This window comes from Citrus clementina, unplaced genomic scaffold (genome assembly GCF_000493195.1).
Source record: "Citrus clementina cultivar Clemenules unplaced genomic scaffold, Citrus_clementina_v1.0 scaffold_3, whole genome shotgun sequence".
Classification (NCBI taxonomy): Eukaryota; Viridiplantae; Streptophyta; class Magnoliopsida; order Sapindales; family Rutaceae; genus Citrus; species Citrus x clementina.
In genome coordinates, this window is record NW_006262339.1 from 22,999,590 (window position 1) to 23,014,571 (window position 14,982).

General features: G+C 34.2%; 2 protein-coding genes across 2 annotated transcripts in view; one reads left to right on the forward strand and one right to left on the reverse strand.

The window, feature by feature from the left end:
- LOC18049259 (probable sucrose-phosphate synthase 4) overlaps positions 1-7,752 on the forward strand; it is an 8,361-nt gene extending 609 nt beyond the window's left edge. The window contains exons 2-14 of the mRNA XM_006441717.2: positions 1,022-1,111; positions 2,357-2,583; positions 3,010-3,073; positions 3,263-3,462; positions 3,559-4,036; positions 4,499-4,630; positions 4,779-4,910; positions 4,992-5,168; positions 5,491-5,544; positions 5,731-5,793; positions 6,260-7,102; positions 7,192-7,319; positions 7,440-7,752. Coding sequence (XP_006441780.2) covers positions 1,022-1,111; positions 2,357-2,583; positions 3,010-3,073; positions 3,263-3,462; positions 3,559-4,036; positions 4,499-4,630; positions 4,779-4,910; positions 4,992-5,168; positions 5,491-5,544; positions 5,731-5,793; positions 6,260-7,102; positions 7,192-7,319; positions 7,440-7,716 — 2,865 coding nt within the window. The 3' untranslated portion in view covers positions 7,717-7,752. The remainder of the gene's footprint in view (positions 1-1,021; positions 1,112-2,356; positions 2,584-3,009; positions 3,074-3,262; positions 3,463-3,558; positions 4,037-4,498; positions 4,631-4,778; positions 4,911-4,991; positions 5,169-5,490; positions 5,545-5,730; positions 5,794-6,259; positions 7,103-7,191; positions 7,320-7,439) is intronic.
- A 461-nt stretch (positions 7,753-8,213) lies between these two features.
- On the reverse strand, positions 8,214-14,421 carry LOC18049261. Its single transcript, XM_024187158.1, has 12 exons — positions 14,315-14,421; positions 14,145-14,231; positions 13,536-13,669; positions 12,655-12,713; positions 12,516-12,570; positions 12,387-12,431; positions 11,375-11,414; positions 10,190-10,230; positions 10,013-10,117; positions 9,347-9,394; positions 8,941-9,060; positions 8,214-8,575 (listed from the first exon to the last, which is right to left on the reverse strand). Exons 1-12 carry the CDS (start codon positions 14,361-14,363, stop codon positions 8,507-8,509), a joined length of 852 nt encoding a protein of 283 aa, XP_024042926.1. The 5' UTR covers positions 14,364-14,421; the 3' UTR covers positions 8,214-8,506.
- Positions 14,422-14,982: the final 561 nt, after the last annotated feature.

Here is a 14,982-nt window from a genome sequence, read left to right on the forward strand (position 1 = left end):
ACTGCAGGATAAACCGAGCCCAATGACTGATAAATTCAATTTTTTATCTATATAATTTTTTGTATGATTGTTTATACGAGAGTTAGTTTACTTCTATAAAATGTGATCTTTTTTTTATTTTTTATTTTTTGTCTTAAAGTATGTGTAAGTATGTATTCAAAATCTCTAATCATGTTGAGATTAAAGAATCTTTATTGAAAAAGATTGAAGGAATAAGTTATATTGTAATCTCTAGGAATTTAATCAAGTGATTTTCAAATAATTTTATTTAATCAGCCACCTAGATTTAAATTTTAGGAGACAAGGGACTAACATAATTTATGTTTCACATCCCATACTTTAAAAGCAATAACAATAATAATTATTATTAAAAGTCATATTATAAAATAATGAATAACAACAAAAGGAAATAAAAATAGGGAATGAGAATATATCCCAAATCCCAATACTTATTGTGTGGCAGTGTTTGCAAGTACAAGATTGGCTGATCTCTTTTGATAGGACCCTTGACAACAATTGGTTCTTACGGGTCCACATGATATTAATTAATTAATTTTCTTTTTGTTGGTGAAACTAAAACTTAAAAAAAAAATTATTATTATTACAATCGATTATCGGTTGAACAAGTGAAGATTATATACATGATTAAATTGTGTCTATCAGCGTTAATTACAGACATGGGTCTCAATGATAACTCTCTAATACTTTCATACGTATTTGATAAATTTTACAATCCTTGAGAAGTTTCGATAAAATTCTTTTAAATTTAATTACTAACTTGTAACTAAATATAAAATTAACATTAAAAAACAATCATAGTGATCCACAATAATAGCATTATAAACATGTCTATCACAACTAAGATCATCTACTCATTAATTGATTTTATTTAGTTTTATAAAATTTAAATTTAGTAAAAAAAAGGAAAAAAAAAAAAGAAAAGGAGAAATGAAAATGAGAAACTTGTGAATGAAGTAATGAATGAAGGTGCATGAATGAATGTGAATGTTTTCTTTTGCAGGTAATAGCAACAAGGAATACTCGTGAAAGGAGTAACAGGCTTGAGAATATGTGCTGGCGCATTTGGCATCTTGCTCGTAAAAAGAAACAAGTATGTCACTTTCCTTCCAATTTTCAACCTAAAGTTCTTTTTTTTTTTCGTATTTTCTCCTTCACTTTTTTTATTGTCAACTTTTAACTAATGAAAGATACATTTATGTTTAATCTAAAATAGAATTTTTAAATTGGATAAAAATTCTAATATGGCTCTTTTGGCATTTTGTCTTTTACATTCGTGATATGAGCAGCTAGAATTTGGCTCCGTCTAAAAATTTGTAAACCAAACCTGAACTGATTTGTAGAAATGTGTGTTTTTAAGTTGATTTTCTATGTATATTTTAATTTTAATTCAATTGTACCATTAAAAAAACAAATTAAACCGAGTTATCAATTTACTCAATCGGTGAACCCTGGTACATGAAATTGGTGGACGTAAGAATTTTATCTAGAGGAAGCTTAGAACAAATTTAACTAAAATATTTTGAAAAAGATAATATATGCCGAAAACATTTTTGCGTATTTTTATCTTTAATTTATTTGGTATGTGCTAAAACGGTGAATTTTTGGGATACCTTTGTAAATTTAAAACTGTAAGACGGATAATTGTGTTTTCAAACAATAAAAGCCGGATAATTGAGTTAATTCAATAAATATTGGAATTGGGCATAGTTTTAAAAAGCCCAGAACGATTGAATATGTTGATGATAAGGACCTAAATCTAAAAAGGGTGTTAAAATTGAAATCGGGTCAAACTTGAAACAATATAGAAGCCCAGAAGAGACTTATGGGTCCTAATTGGGTTTGGCCGTGCATTAAATGTCACATACATATATTAGAACACCTAGCCTAATGTCGAAATTTTTTACTTTATCCACACAATTCATTATAGTTTGATTTTTAGAACCAAAATGCATTTCCGCTATTATTATGAGATATATACTCTCACCAGGGATGTGAGGTATCACGAGTCACGGACATCTCTAGCATAAGCTTATTCTTTTTCCCCCTAAATTTATGTATGAAGGGAGAAGTGTTAAAAGATTAAAATTTATTAATTAAATGCATTCACTACTGAATTTTGCTTACATTTTTGTACTTCTAAATACGTATAATAAATGTGAAGTAATAATATGCAGAGGGTTGCATTAATATTGGCATGTTAAAGAAAGACTATGATATCGTTACAAGCTGCATTGTGGAAACGTTAATAAAACGATAATAGAGCAACCATATTTATTCATTAAAATGTTTACTCCTTGGATTACAAAGATAAATATGGTTGGATTTATGTTCGCAGATTGCATGGGAGGATGCACAGAGGCTTGCGAAGAGGCGGCTCGAGCGCGAGCAAGGTCGTAATGATGCCGCCGATGACCTTTCCGAGCTATCTGAAGGGGAGAAGGAGAAGGGGGATTCAATAAATGCTTCAGAATCTCTCAAGGAAATTCCTAGAATCAATTCCGATATGCAAATTTGGTCTGAGGATGATAAGTCTAGCAGGAACCTTTACATTGTCTTGATCAGGTAGCTTAAGACATTTAATACTAATATTGGCATTTGAGTTTACCACTTATCTTCAATAATTTTTATAATAATTTGTTACCTCCTAAGTCAGAACTTGCACATAAATTTTTTATCATTTATCTAAAACCTTAAAAGCCGTAAAGTGTCAGTCGACCTAACAGGAAGCATTTATCTAAATAGTTGTATAATTTTGTGTCTCGTGCTTAATCCACAAAAGCTCATTCCACATTAAGAAACTTCTTTAGATGTGTCTTCCAACTAATGTTTATTACATTCTCATCTTGTTTGCTTGCTTGCTCAAAGCTTTTGGATCAAACGATTTCAAAATATCTTACCAATTTTTTTTTTCTTTTAAAAAAAAAATTGCCTTAACTGCTATAATAATTAGAATATAGACTTCACTCTCAAGTTTAAATTTTCTTGTAGCATGCATGGATTGGTGCGTGGAGACAATATGGAACTTGGAAGAGATTCTGATACCGGTGGTCAGGTAGTTTATGTTACACAGACTCCATTTATTTTTTACTAAATGCAAAAATAAAAATATGGGCATTACTTAAAAACTAGATGAGTCTCATACACTCGATAAAAGAGAGTGGGTAAAAAAAAAGTCTTAAGTGGGTGGGTGTAAAATATTTCCATTACAAATACTTGAGTACATTTTTGTTGCAATTTTCAGGTGAAATATGTTGTTGAACTTGCCCGAGCCTTAGCCAACACAGAGGGTGTGTATCGAGTGGATCTTCTGACAAGACAAATTGCCTCACCGGAAGTAGATTCTAGCTATGGTGAACCGAACGAGATGTTATCATGCCCGTCGGACGGCACCGGCAGTTGCGGTGCCTATATTATCCGCATCCCATGTGGCGCACGCGATAAGTAATTGCTTCATTCATTTTGAGTTAGGAGAACGAGAGGATCCGAATTTATGTTATAAACTCTGTACTGATCCAGATAAAAACGTTTTTGGTGCAGGTACATAGCGAAAGAGTCACTTTGGCCGTACATTCATGAGTTTGTTGACGGTGCTCTAAACCACATTGTCAACATGGCAAGGGCAATAGGTGAACAAGTCAATGGAGGAAAACCAACGTGGCCATATGTGATTCACGGCCACTATGCGGATGCCGGAGAGGTGGCGGCACACCTGTCCGGTGCCTTGAATGTGCCGATGGTGCTGACAGGGCACTCATTGGGGCGGAATAAGTTCGAGCAATTGCTGAAACAAGGCAGGCTTCCTAAGGACATAAATGCATCCTACAAGATAATGAGGAGGATTGAGGCAGAGGAGTTGGGACTGGATGCCTCTGAGATGGTGGTCACTAGCACAAGGCAAGAGATAGAAATGCAATGGGGCTTGTATGACGGGTTTGATCTCAAGTTGGAGAGGAAGCTTAGGGTTCGAAGACAGCGTGGAGTGAGCTGCTTCGGACGATTCATGCCAAGGATGGTGGTATGATCAAAATCCTAGCCTTTTGAATTTCCTCAGCCTTAAGTAACGAATCACTTGAGTTTTTAAGCAAATAAACTAAACTATGGCCAGAAAAGATTTGTTCTGATGGAGAAAAAAAAAATTACAGCATAAAGTAATTATTCTCAACAACTAAGCTTCAAGCCACAGGCATATTGCAACCTCTGAACCAAAAGTAGATCACTTCAATGAATTTGCTAAGATATGATAAACAGAGTCACCTTTAGGCTTAGGCACCCGGCTAGATGCCATGAACCCACCTATGCTAAGCCGTGCTGCTAGTTATTTGCATATGGCATCAAATCTCAGATTCAGATACCTGCATTTTATAAAAGAGGAAGAATCTACAGTTTATAATCCACACTAGTAAGCAATGCTCTGGATTTTGTATTTTATGATAATGAAATGCGAGCTCACATGCTATTGATGCAAATATTCAATCAGGTTATACCCCCAGGCATGGACTTCAGCTATGTTACAACACAAGACACAATGGGGGGTGATACTGACCTGAAGTCATTAATTGGCAATGATAGAACTCAAAGCAAAAGGAATCTCCCTCCAATGTGGTCTGAGGTCAAACATCTTTCTCTTCAACAAACTAAGATCTCTCTTTCTCGAATTTTTGTTCCATAAATGATCCTAAATGACATGAACTGCCCTGGTACATTAAAAGAAATTACTTGAATCCTATCCCATTCTCTAATCTGACATTGCATCACAGGTGATGCGCTTTTTCACAAATCCTCACAAGCCAACTATACTTGCATTGTCCCGTCCTGACCCCAAGAAAAATGTCACCACATTGCTCAAGGCTTTTGGGGAATGCCAGCCCCTCAGAGAACTAGCTAACATGGTAAAAAGATGTCTCAATTCAGAAAGGGCTATAACAAAATTGTCAAAATTGCTGACTGATTCTTTATCACTGTTGATGCAGACACTAATACTGGGAAACAGAGATGACATTGAAGACATGTCTAATAGCAGCTCAGTTGTTCTTACAACAGTACTCAAGCTCATTGACAAGTATGACTTGTATGGTCAGGTGGCCTATCCTAAGCATCATAAACAATCCGACGTTCCCGATATCTATCGTCTGGCTGCAAAAACAAAGGTATTTTGCATCTACTAATTGAGCATGTGGTCACCTAAATTAGCTTACTCATATAATATTCATTTATCTAAGTTATTCTAAAATGGCACAGCCTCCACCTGTGGTACATTGTCATAGGTCCAATCAACAACTTACATTAGGTCTTACAATCCTTATAATGCTGTCTCCATCAATACAACTTCAGATGATAAAGTTATCAACAACATATCAGCTTGGTTACTATCTAGAAGTTAGAGAAAAGACACATATTAACACCTTTTTCTTCCCTGCAACATTAAATCTGCTAACAGTAATACTTCTATGGTGGCTTTGTCTCTTGAAGGGGGTTTTCATCAATCCGGCCCTTGTGGAACCATTCGGTCTCACGATCATAGAGGTAAGATTCAGTGTTCTATTCTCAGAAAGCTTACATGGACAACAACTTCCACTAAGCAGTCTTAGGAATCTTTCGAAAAGAGTAATTACAGAACTGCACTTCTAAAGCATCAAAATTCAGCATTTAAGCCAAAAGTTTTAACAATTCCATTCATTCTGAATTACATTCAACTGTATGTCTTTGCAGGCAGCTGCATATGGTTTACCAGTTGTTGCCACAAAAAATGGTGGACCCGTTGACATTCTGAAGGTTCTGAATTTCTCACTCTGTAGAAGCATGTGTCAGTATAAAAAAGCATGCGTTGCTGAAAACTATGCAGAATTTAGAGTTATTTCACCTAAACTCAGTAATTTAATTCTTCCAAAATCCTTGCAGAAAAATCTTATATGAGCCACTAAAATCTCTATAGAATTTTGACCATCCATGATACCGCATTTGCCCACATTAACCGTCCATCTATACTCTAGTTAAATTTCGAAGTAGAAACATGTTCACTAAATACACTAAATTAGCCGATGAAAGGTATTATTCCATCTATATTTTAACCCCAAAATGTCCTAGTCTGTAGGTCAGTTTTTTTAACTGGCCTAAACTTCTTCCTATATAGAATTTCAGCATGCCCTTTGGATCCACTAGTCTATTATAATCTTCATACTGGACTTGCTAGTATAATATTCTACCAAACTAACTGTAACAGAGGAATCTGTTTTACTAGGCACTTAACAATGGTCTCCTAGTCGATCCACATGATCAGAATGCCATAGCAGACGCTCTTCTAAAGCTGCTTGCTGACAAAAACATGTGGAGTGAATGCCGAAAAAATGGCCTCAAGAATATTCACCGTTTTTCATGGCCAGAACACTGCCGTAACTACCTCTCCCATGTAGAACACAGCAGGAATCGCCACCCAAACTCCCATCTCGAGATCATGACAATTCCTGGAGAACCGTTGAGTGACTCTCTAAGAGATGTTGAGGACTTCTCTTTGAGATTCTCCATGGAAGGAGACTTCAAGCTTAATGCAGAGCTAGATGCAGTAACAAGACAGAAAAACCTCATAGAGGCCATCACCCAAAAGGCTTCTTTCAATGGAAATGCCAGTGTCACTCACAGTCCTGGTAGAAGGCAGATGCTATTTGTAATAGCTGCTGATTGCTATGATAGTGATGGCAATACCACAGAGACCTTTCAAGCAACAATTAAGAATGTGATGAAAGCAGCAGGATTGAGTTTAGGCTTGGGCAGGGTGGGGTTCATACTAGTAACTGGATCAAGTTTAGGAGAGACTATGGAAGCAATCAGACGTTGCACAGTAAATATTGAGGATTTTGATGCAATTGTTTGCAATAGTGGAAGTGAATTATATTTTCCATGGAGAGACATGGTAGCTGATGGGGACTATGAAGCTCATGTGGAATACAGATGGCCAGGGGAGAATGTGAGGTCTGTGGTCCCAAGGGTTGCCAGGGCAGAAGATGGGGCAGAGGATGACATCGTTGGGTTTGTGGATGCAAGCAGTTCCAGATGCCAATCTTATAGCATAAAACCAGGAGCAGAGGTAAGATACTTATGACAATGTATAACCTTGATAGAGATGCAATTTAATCTTTAATAAACCTAATGATGAATACAACTTACAATGGACAGACCCGAAAAGTAGACAATATTCGTCAAAGGCTTCGGATGCGAGGTTTCCGATGCAACCTTGTCTACACACGTGCAGGATCAAGGTTAAATGTGGTACCATTATTTGCATCAAGAATACAAGCTCTCAGGTTTGACCTCTTTCAACTAGAAATTATTTTTGCATGCAGAACATTCAGTAAGATTTATCTGTTATAGCGAAGTGGAAACTAAAACCAACTCAAAATTGAATGCTTGTGTGTGTGATGCAGGTATCTATCAATAAGGTGGGGAATAGATCTTTCGAAAATGGTTGTTTTTGTGGGTGAAAAAGGAGACACAGACTATGAAGACCTGCTGGTCGGCCTCCACAAGACCCTAATTCTAAGAGGTTCCGTAATGTATGGAAGTGAGAAACTTCTTCACGGTGAAGATGCTTTCAAAAGAGAAGATGTAGTCCCACCGGACAGCCCTAACATCGCCTACATAGAGGAAAGTTATGAGCCTCTGGATTTGTCTGCAGCTTTGAAGGCTATTAAGATCAAGTGACTGCTACCTTTAATTTCCTTTCCTTTTTAATAATTTCGTGTGCATATATTTTCATTGATAATGCAAACGCAAGAATATAATTACCATATATAGGAGAATACACATATCTACTTCCCAGAAATTCCAATTGTACGATAAAACATATACTTTTAAACTTGCAAGGGTGGTAAATTACATGCATTGATTTCCAGTCTGATTCTTTAAGTTAGTGGGAAAGGAACTCGAATGGATATACTCAAGTACTCATGCGCCATTTAAGTAATCATAATGTACCACTATGCATGCCTATTCAATTATGATCAATTCTGTTAATTTTTCAATTTTATTAATTATACATGTAGCACTGCAAAAAATGTGCCTGCAATAAGTAGGTAACTGTAAGAGACTCGGAAGCAAATTTTCATATCTACATCCAAGAGATATACATTTTTATAATGCAGAATCATATATTTGACAAAAAAATATTCTGCTTGAACAAGAGAAAGTTTCACCACTTTTACCTTATGACATCATCGTGTATTAGTCTTTTAACCAGGAACATAAAGCAAAAGACAGCTAAAATTATTTCCAACAAGAAACCACTTCAAAAGCTAAAACACGCTTGGTAACAACAAAAATAATCAGTTATAATAATTCCTATCAGATTCATATCAAATCGTTAGTTCAGAAGACTCAATATTATGTTCCACTGCACAACCTATCACCTGTATGGTGAGTTGTGTACTCTAGCCAACCACTGATTTCATTTTTAATCCTCGAGATCTCCAAGGTTCATGTGAATCGTGCTCTTTTATGCAGAAAGAGACACTTTCACTTTGTATTCCTGTCCACAAGCACATTTGATCACATGAGAAATTCCCTGCCAGAAGCAAAGAAATCATCAATTAGAAGGTAAATGTTCATTGTGAAATTTAATAAGAGAGAAAAAAGAAAGGAATAAAATACAATAAAACCGAAAAGCAAATACAAATACTAGATTGAGATGGTTTCTAGTAGCTCGAAGGGACACAATCACTAACTTTCCAATTGCCATTGATTTTCTCAATCATAACTTTTATTAGAAACAGAGTGCATGCGACAGCTAAATGCTTGCTGTTGCCATCTAGTAAGGACGCTTCTGTAAACATTGCTTTGGCTACAGCTAAAGGTCATTCTCAGGTGAAGTAAATTATAAAGAGCCTCATTTTTTAATAACAGAAAGCATAAGTGGATAACCATATTCACCTCTAGTTTCTCAATTTGATGCTGCAGAGACTGCAGATATTCAGCTTCTCCAGCTATATCTGATAGAAGAGTTCCATGTTCCTCTTCCAGAGTCTTTATATCCATTTCCATTAGCTCTGGCTATAATTTTCCACAAATTAAATAACTCAAAAATAAGTATTCTATATAAGAGCATATAAAGTAGAATCTCCAGAGCCACAACTCTCCACACACCCAATGATATCACTTCAAACCATAGCATTTAATCCGGTTTTTCTGGGTAGTGAAGAACACAGTCGTTTGTGGATATTTTTCATTGTAAATTAATCATCTATGCACTGCTTAATTAAACAACAAGCCCAATCATGTATGCATGAACATGCAGGAATGTACATGAATAAGTTTATCTGTTAATGGGTATAGACACGTTAAACTTGTTTGCCCTGCTCTTCACTTGCTCAACTGACTCCTTTATCTGAAACCACAACTAAGATTCATGAACACATATTTAAGATATAAAATCAAAACAAACAATGTATAAATATAGCCCTTTGAAGAACTATTTTTTGACTGATGGAAACCAGATATATCTATAGACAGTTTCATTTGCATATTTTCACAACTACAAGAAGCAGATTCATTTGCATATTTTCACAACTATAAGAAGCAGAAAACATTAAAATTGTAATAAAGTTGTCCCAATATGTAATGTAGTCCAAAATGCAAAGGCAGTCACAAATTGAATTGTGGAAGAATTTTCCATCTACTCTCACGGCAAAACAAATGCATATATTAGCTATCAAGGATTTAAAACTATTTCCATTCAACTCAAATAAGTGCATTTACAATTAACTTTCATAAAATCAAAATTGAATTTACAAACAACTGAAATGATGATTGGAAGGAAACAATTTAACTTTTTGCAGAGCAGTTGGCGAAGATTTAAGACAACAATTTAACAAATTGAAATCAAATAAAGTAATGCAGTCTTTCTATAAGCAAGTAGTGCTTCCACAGAAGTCAGCATATGTTCCATTGACCAAAATAGAAAAGAAAAATAAATTCAGGAAAAAGTCTTGTTTGAATTAGTAACCTTGTTGTTGTCTGAAACAAGTTTAGATTTCATCTGTGCAATTCTTTCAAGATTGACTTTGGCTGAGTCCAACCTGGCCATCAGGTTGTTCCTTGCTTCATTCCCCTGTTTTCACAATAATTATTTAGAACATTGCCAAGGCCGCATATATTAAGGACTATTGGCAAAATCTATTACCATATTGTTGATTAAGAGATGGTTGTCAATGCCACTCTTTCCTGCAAGAGAATTATGACATGAGGCCAAAGTGCTAATTCCTTTTGGTTAATAAACGATTCAGATTAGTGATGTTTGCCTAGAAGAACCAGAATTCTTCAAGAATATATTCTGGGAGTTGTATGTTACACCTTTGGGATGAAAATTTTTGGTAATAATCTTTCCTTACTTCTCTTCTTTATTTCTTTCCCCCACATTTCATAACTTGGCAACATATTCAGAAGATTCCAATTTAAAAAACCCTCTCTATGCCTGCCTGTGCAAGGCCTAAACCCTGGATTAGATTTCAGGGGTTGAGAGTCCATGTGCTAGGCCTAAACAAGGAAGAGTAGTAAAAAATGTTGTTCCATGAATGCATATGTTTTTAACTGAAAAGACCTTAAAGATTTCCTTGCCACCTGACAGATGGATAAACCTTCCTAAATTGCTACTAAGAAATGATATTTTCATTTTAATTGACAAAATTTTCTTCATCAAGAAAAATAACTCAGACAGATCAGGTGCACTAGTGATGCCTAAATTTTGCTGAGGAATAAACTCCAGTCAGAATCTTTAGTAAGATCATGCTTTTGTTGTTTCTGAAGAGACCATCAAGCCTCCCTTACACTTAAATCTACCGAAAAACTGACATATATGAAATAAAAGTTGCAAACAACATATATATTACTCCACTCTTCCAAAATAACCCATCTTTCCCATTATTAGTCCAAAGTAGCTGACTGTGATCAATAACCAACAAAACAAATAGTTGGAACTACTCTTTTCTAACAACTGAAAAGAATTTTAATGATCAAATCTCACCATTTTATCAAGGAAGAAGTGCGTAATTCAAAGATGTAATGAGTGTGCCTCACAATTTGTATAATGTCAATGTGAAGCAAGAGATTAAGAGAACGAAAGTACGTTTCTACACATATGGACATGAGTGTGAGAGAGCTTGTTTGTGTTTGCAAAATAAAGATGAGTATAACTTAGCGTTTCTTAGAACAATTGCAGCATATTTCAATTAACAGAACATGTCTAATAGATAAAGATTTTATACTGTGATTCCTCATGAACTTAAGTAATTAAGGAAAACTTATCCTTAATGACCACCCAGAAATAAGGTATGATAAAAAAATTTTAAAAAAAAAGTCTGAGTATGACCTTCAGTTTCAGCAATTTGCACACAAATTTTATCCTTGACCTGCATGATTCAAGTTATCAGAGTCATGAAAATGTTATCTGCACAAAAGTTTGAGATTCTTAAAACAGTTAAAGAGAAAGAAATAGCAAAAACGAAGACGCACAAGCAATAGCAAGTCAGCAACCATAAAGCTCAAACACTCTTACATAATTGTTAGTTAAAGATTGCAAATACAAAGAGCATCATGACAAGAATTCACTGGAAGAAAGAAGAAAGTAGGAAGATCTAAATATCTTCAGTACGATTAAAAAAAAAAAAATACAGAACAAATTTTGTAGGAACTCATACCAAGCTTTTAGTTTATGAGAATAAAAAATATGAGGGGGTTTCTTAAACTTCCAAAAACTGCACACATACACACAAAAGCAGCAATTTTACATGCCTGTTAATTATATAACATTGGGAATATTTGTTTGAGAACACAGCTTCATTTGTGAACAATTTCTTTTGTTAACAGCCAAAATTGTAGCTGTGGTGTTTAATTCCTCCTGTCATCACACTCAGGCAATGCAAATGGTCAAGACAACCACAAAAACTTAGTGGAAAGCTCCTTAAGCAATCTAAAAGGATATTCAACAACCATTAGTTAAGCTATTTGTTTCCTGGAGCTAGCTAGCATGTCCAGTTTGGCTCTTAAACACAGATGAAAGATTGACTTATCATAAATGTGGGGAGCCAATAGTGTAACAACCAAAACCCAACTGTATGCCTAGCACATAACGGAGCCAGAGTGAATCCAAAACCACCATCAAAGTCTCAGAATTACATCTTTCTTATGTATGTGGTCTATATGATATCTTCAAAATTCAACCAACAAAAATTATTCCCAAGTAAAATACCACAAAAGATCATTTACTTTCATATTTCAAAAGATCATTTGCTTTCATATCCATGATCTTTCTTATATAATGCACGAAAAAATACATTGAAGAAAAATTAAATTAAATAAACAAAGATTTAGCAAGAAATTACCATGGGCCCCCCAACTTTTCTTGTCATGCAAAATTTGACCCAGTCCTATCAAGACATAAAGGAGATAGTTGACCGCAAATTGAAGTATTAAACTAGAACAACAAATGAAGATTATTTTGGGAACCTAACCTGTTGTAGCTGTAACTTTTTACCGATATCTTCTGTAACCTTGTTATAGTAATTGCTGTTACAGCCAAACAAATTAAGGAGATAATAATCCATAGTATTTGGTAGACTTCAATCAATGCAATTTGATTTCGTGAATTACCTTTTCTCAACAAGTTTTGATGATATGCTGACTCTTTCTTGTGTGATAAGCTCTAACGTCTGTATGTCCAAAAAGAGTAGGAACAAGATCAAGAAAACAGAAAAAGTTGGAAGTACATGTTTCTTTGACTAATCATGAATATCTATTTTTCATTTACTTGGAAGAGTACGTGATAACCCTCAAAAGCTAACAACCTCTACCATGACATGGCCTGTATAATGCCAGAAGCCATGTCTAAAATTCAATGTTCTCTTAAACGTTTGCCACCAACCCTCATGATGCATCACAAAGTCAAACCTACACAGATGAAAGGCCCATAATTTTGACACCTTTTTTTCCCTTAAAAGAAGACATTCCTTTCAAAATTCACCATACCATTAAGTCTATAATTTATACAATTGATCAACTCTCAAAGACCAGCAAGGCAACAATTAGACGGAACACCAGAGTAAAAACCAAATAGCAAACAATACGAGAAAACAATGAAATCAGCTCACACTTTTGCTTACTTGAGGATATCTATGATAATATGTCTATTAACTTGCCCATTTCCCTCTAAAATAGGTAACAGTACAAAACCATATTATTTATGGCAGAAAAAAGTTAATATGTTTTCCTCAAAAGTAATTTTAATTTTAAACCTTTTACTCTTTTGCCTACGAGTGGCATCTCAAAACAGTAGCAATCTATAACTGTAGCTTCCACCAAAGTTGGCATAGAATTTGCTTTTTTTGTTTTGATTATATTTTACAAATATAATGCAGTTAAAACTACAAACAGCAGCTTAAAGCATAAAATTCACCTTGATTCCAAACATACCCTAAGAAATAGTCTTTCTAACTTACTTTACACAGTACAATTAAATTTAGAATCATGAGTACCTGGCTAAGGGTGGATGAATCAGACTCGAGAGAGGCAATTTTCCTTTGTTTTTCCAATATCTGAGCACATATTTGACCCTTTTCCATTGTCATCTTCTCAGCATCTTCTTTAAATTTCTTTGTTTCAGTTTTTGCTGCAAAGTATGAAAAAACGTTCATAAATACAAACAATGACTATAACAAAAAGCTTCTTCCATAAGAACTACTGTGTCTAAGATATGATAAATTCAAAATTTTGAAATGCTGAAAAGAAGGACTAAAATTGTCCTTAAAATAGCTATCCACTTCCAAGATCATTAAAATTACTTTCAACTAGCCAAAAGCAAGGTTTTCTTCAATTTCTAGCGTTCACTTAAAATACACAAAATATCTTCAGGATTAAAAAGCACTGGAAAAATTATTTAGGAAAAAGTGCTTTTTTATGAAGCAGCAAATAAGTGCTTTTTAGTTTTCCTAAACCCTAATCATAAAAGCACTTTCAACCAAACCAGTTTTCAAAAACAAAAAGTAATACCACAACTACTGCATACACTTCATAAAAGAATAAAAACAATTTTTAAGAATCACTTTCAAAGTAAACGAGAAACCGGAGAAGGACAGAGAGTGAACCCGAAACGAGGTCGTTTTCCAGGGACTGAATAGTGGAGATCTGCGTTTGCTCTTCAACAGAGACCTTAGCTGCTTGGTCTTCCACATCTATTTTCCAAACATACATTCGAATAATTCAACATTTCAATTTCAATTCAAGGTAGATTTAAAAGCAAGAGAAAGAGAGGTACCGTTCATTTGAGAGCGAAGAGTCTTCATGTACTGCAAATACTCCTCCATTGTTTGTGATTTTTAGATCGAAAATGGAAATGAATATTCAATGATTTTGAAAGAATTTTGAAAGAGACAGAAAGAGCGAGTGAAGAAGAAGAAGAAGAAGACGACGAAGGGGGGTGTGTTTCGCGGTCTTAATTTGAATTTTGAACAATTTATTTAAAGGGGCTGGTAATTTATTAGTATTAATTTTTAAATCATTTAATTAATATTATACAAAAAAATTATTTATTCAAGTATCTTATCATTACATTTCTTCAAAAGAAAAAGATACGATAAATTTATTTTAAAAAATAAATGGAGTATTGAGAAATGAGAAGAAAAAAGGTTAAATATTGAATAATAAAAATAAAATAAAAATAGCAAGTATTACCATTTTTTATTAACGAATTTAGTTCAATTTGATTTTTTAAAAAAATAATTGAACGAAATTCTATAATATGATCCAATTTTCATTTGATTTCAAGAAATTGGATTGATTAAAATTGAATCGACTGGTTTAGATGGATTAATTTAAATTTGAACGCTATAATAATTGTCGAAAAAAATCCTATTACTATTTAAATGAACTGTATACAATTTAAATACTCTAATTTAATGGTACATAAATTTTGTTACAACTTCT

Excerpts from the sequence above, each read along its gene's own strand:
- LOC18049261 (XM_024187158.1), bottom strand. The coding sequence starts at position 14,363 with ATGGAGGAGTATTTGCAGTACATGAAGACTCTTCGCTCTCAAATGAAC. Across the intron at positions 14,232-14,314 it reads TCTTCGCTCTCAAATGAACG|ATGTGGAAGACCAAGCAGCT; the intron begins GTACCTCTCTTT and ends TTTGGAAAATAG. Across the intron at positions 12,432-12,515 it reads AAAAGTTACAGCTACAACAG|GACTGGGTCAAATTTTGCAT; the intron begins GTTAGGTTCCCA and ends ATGTCTTGATAG.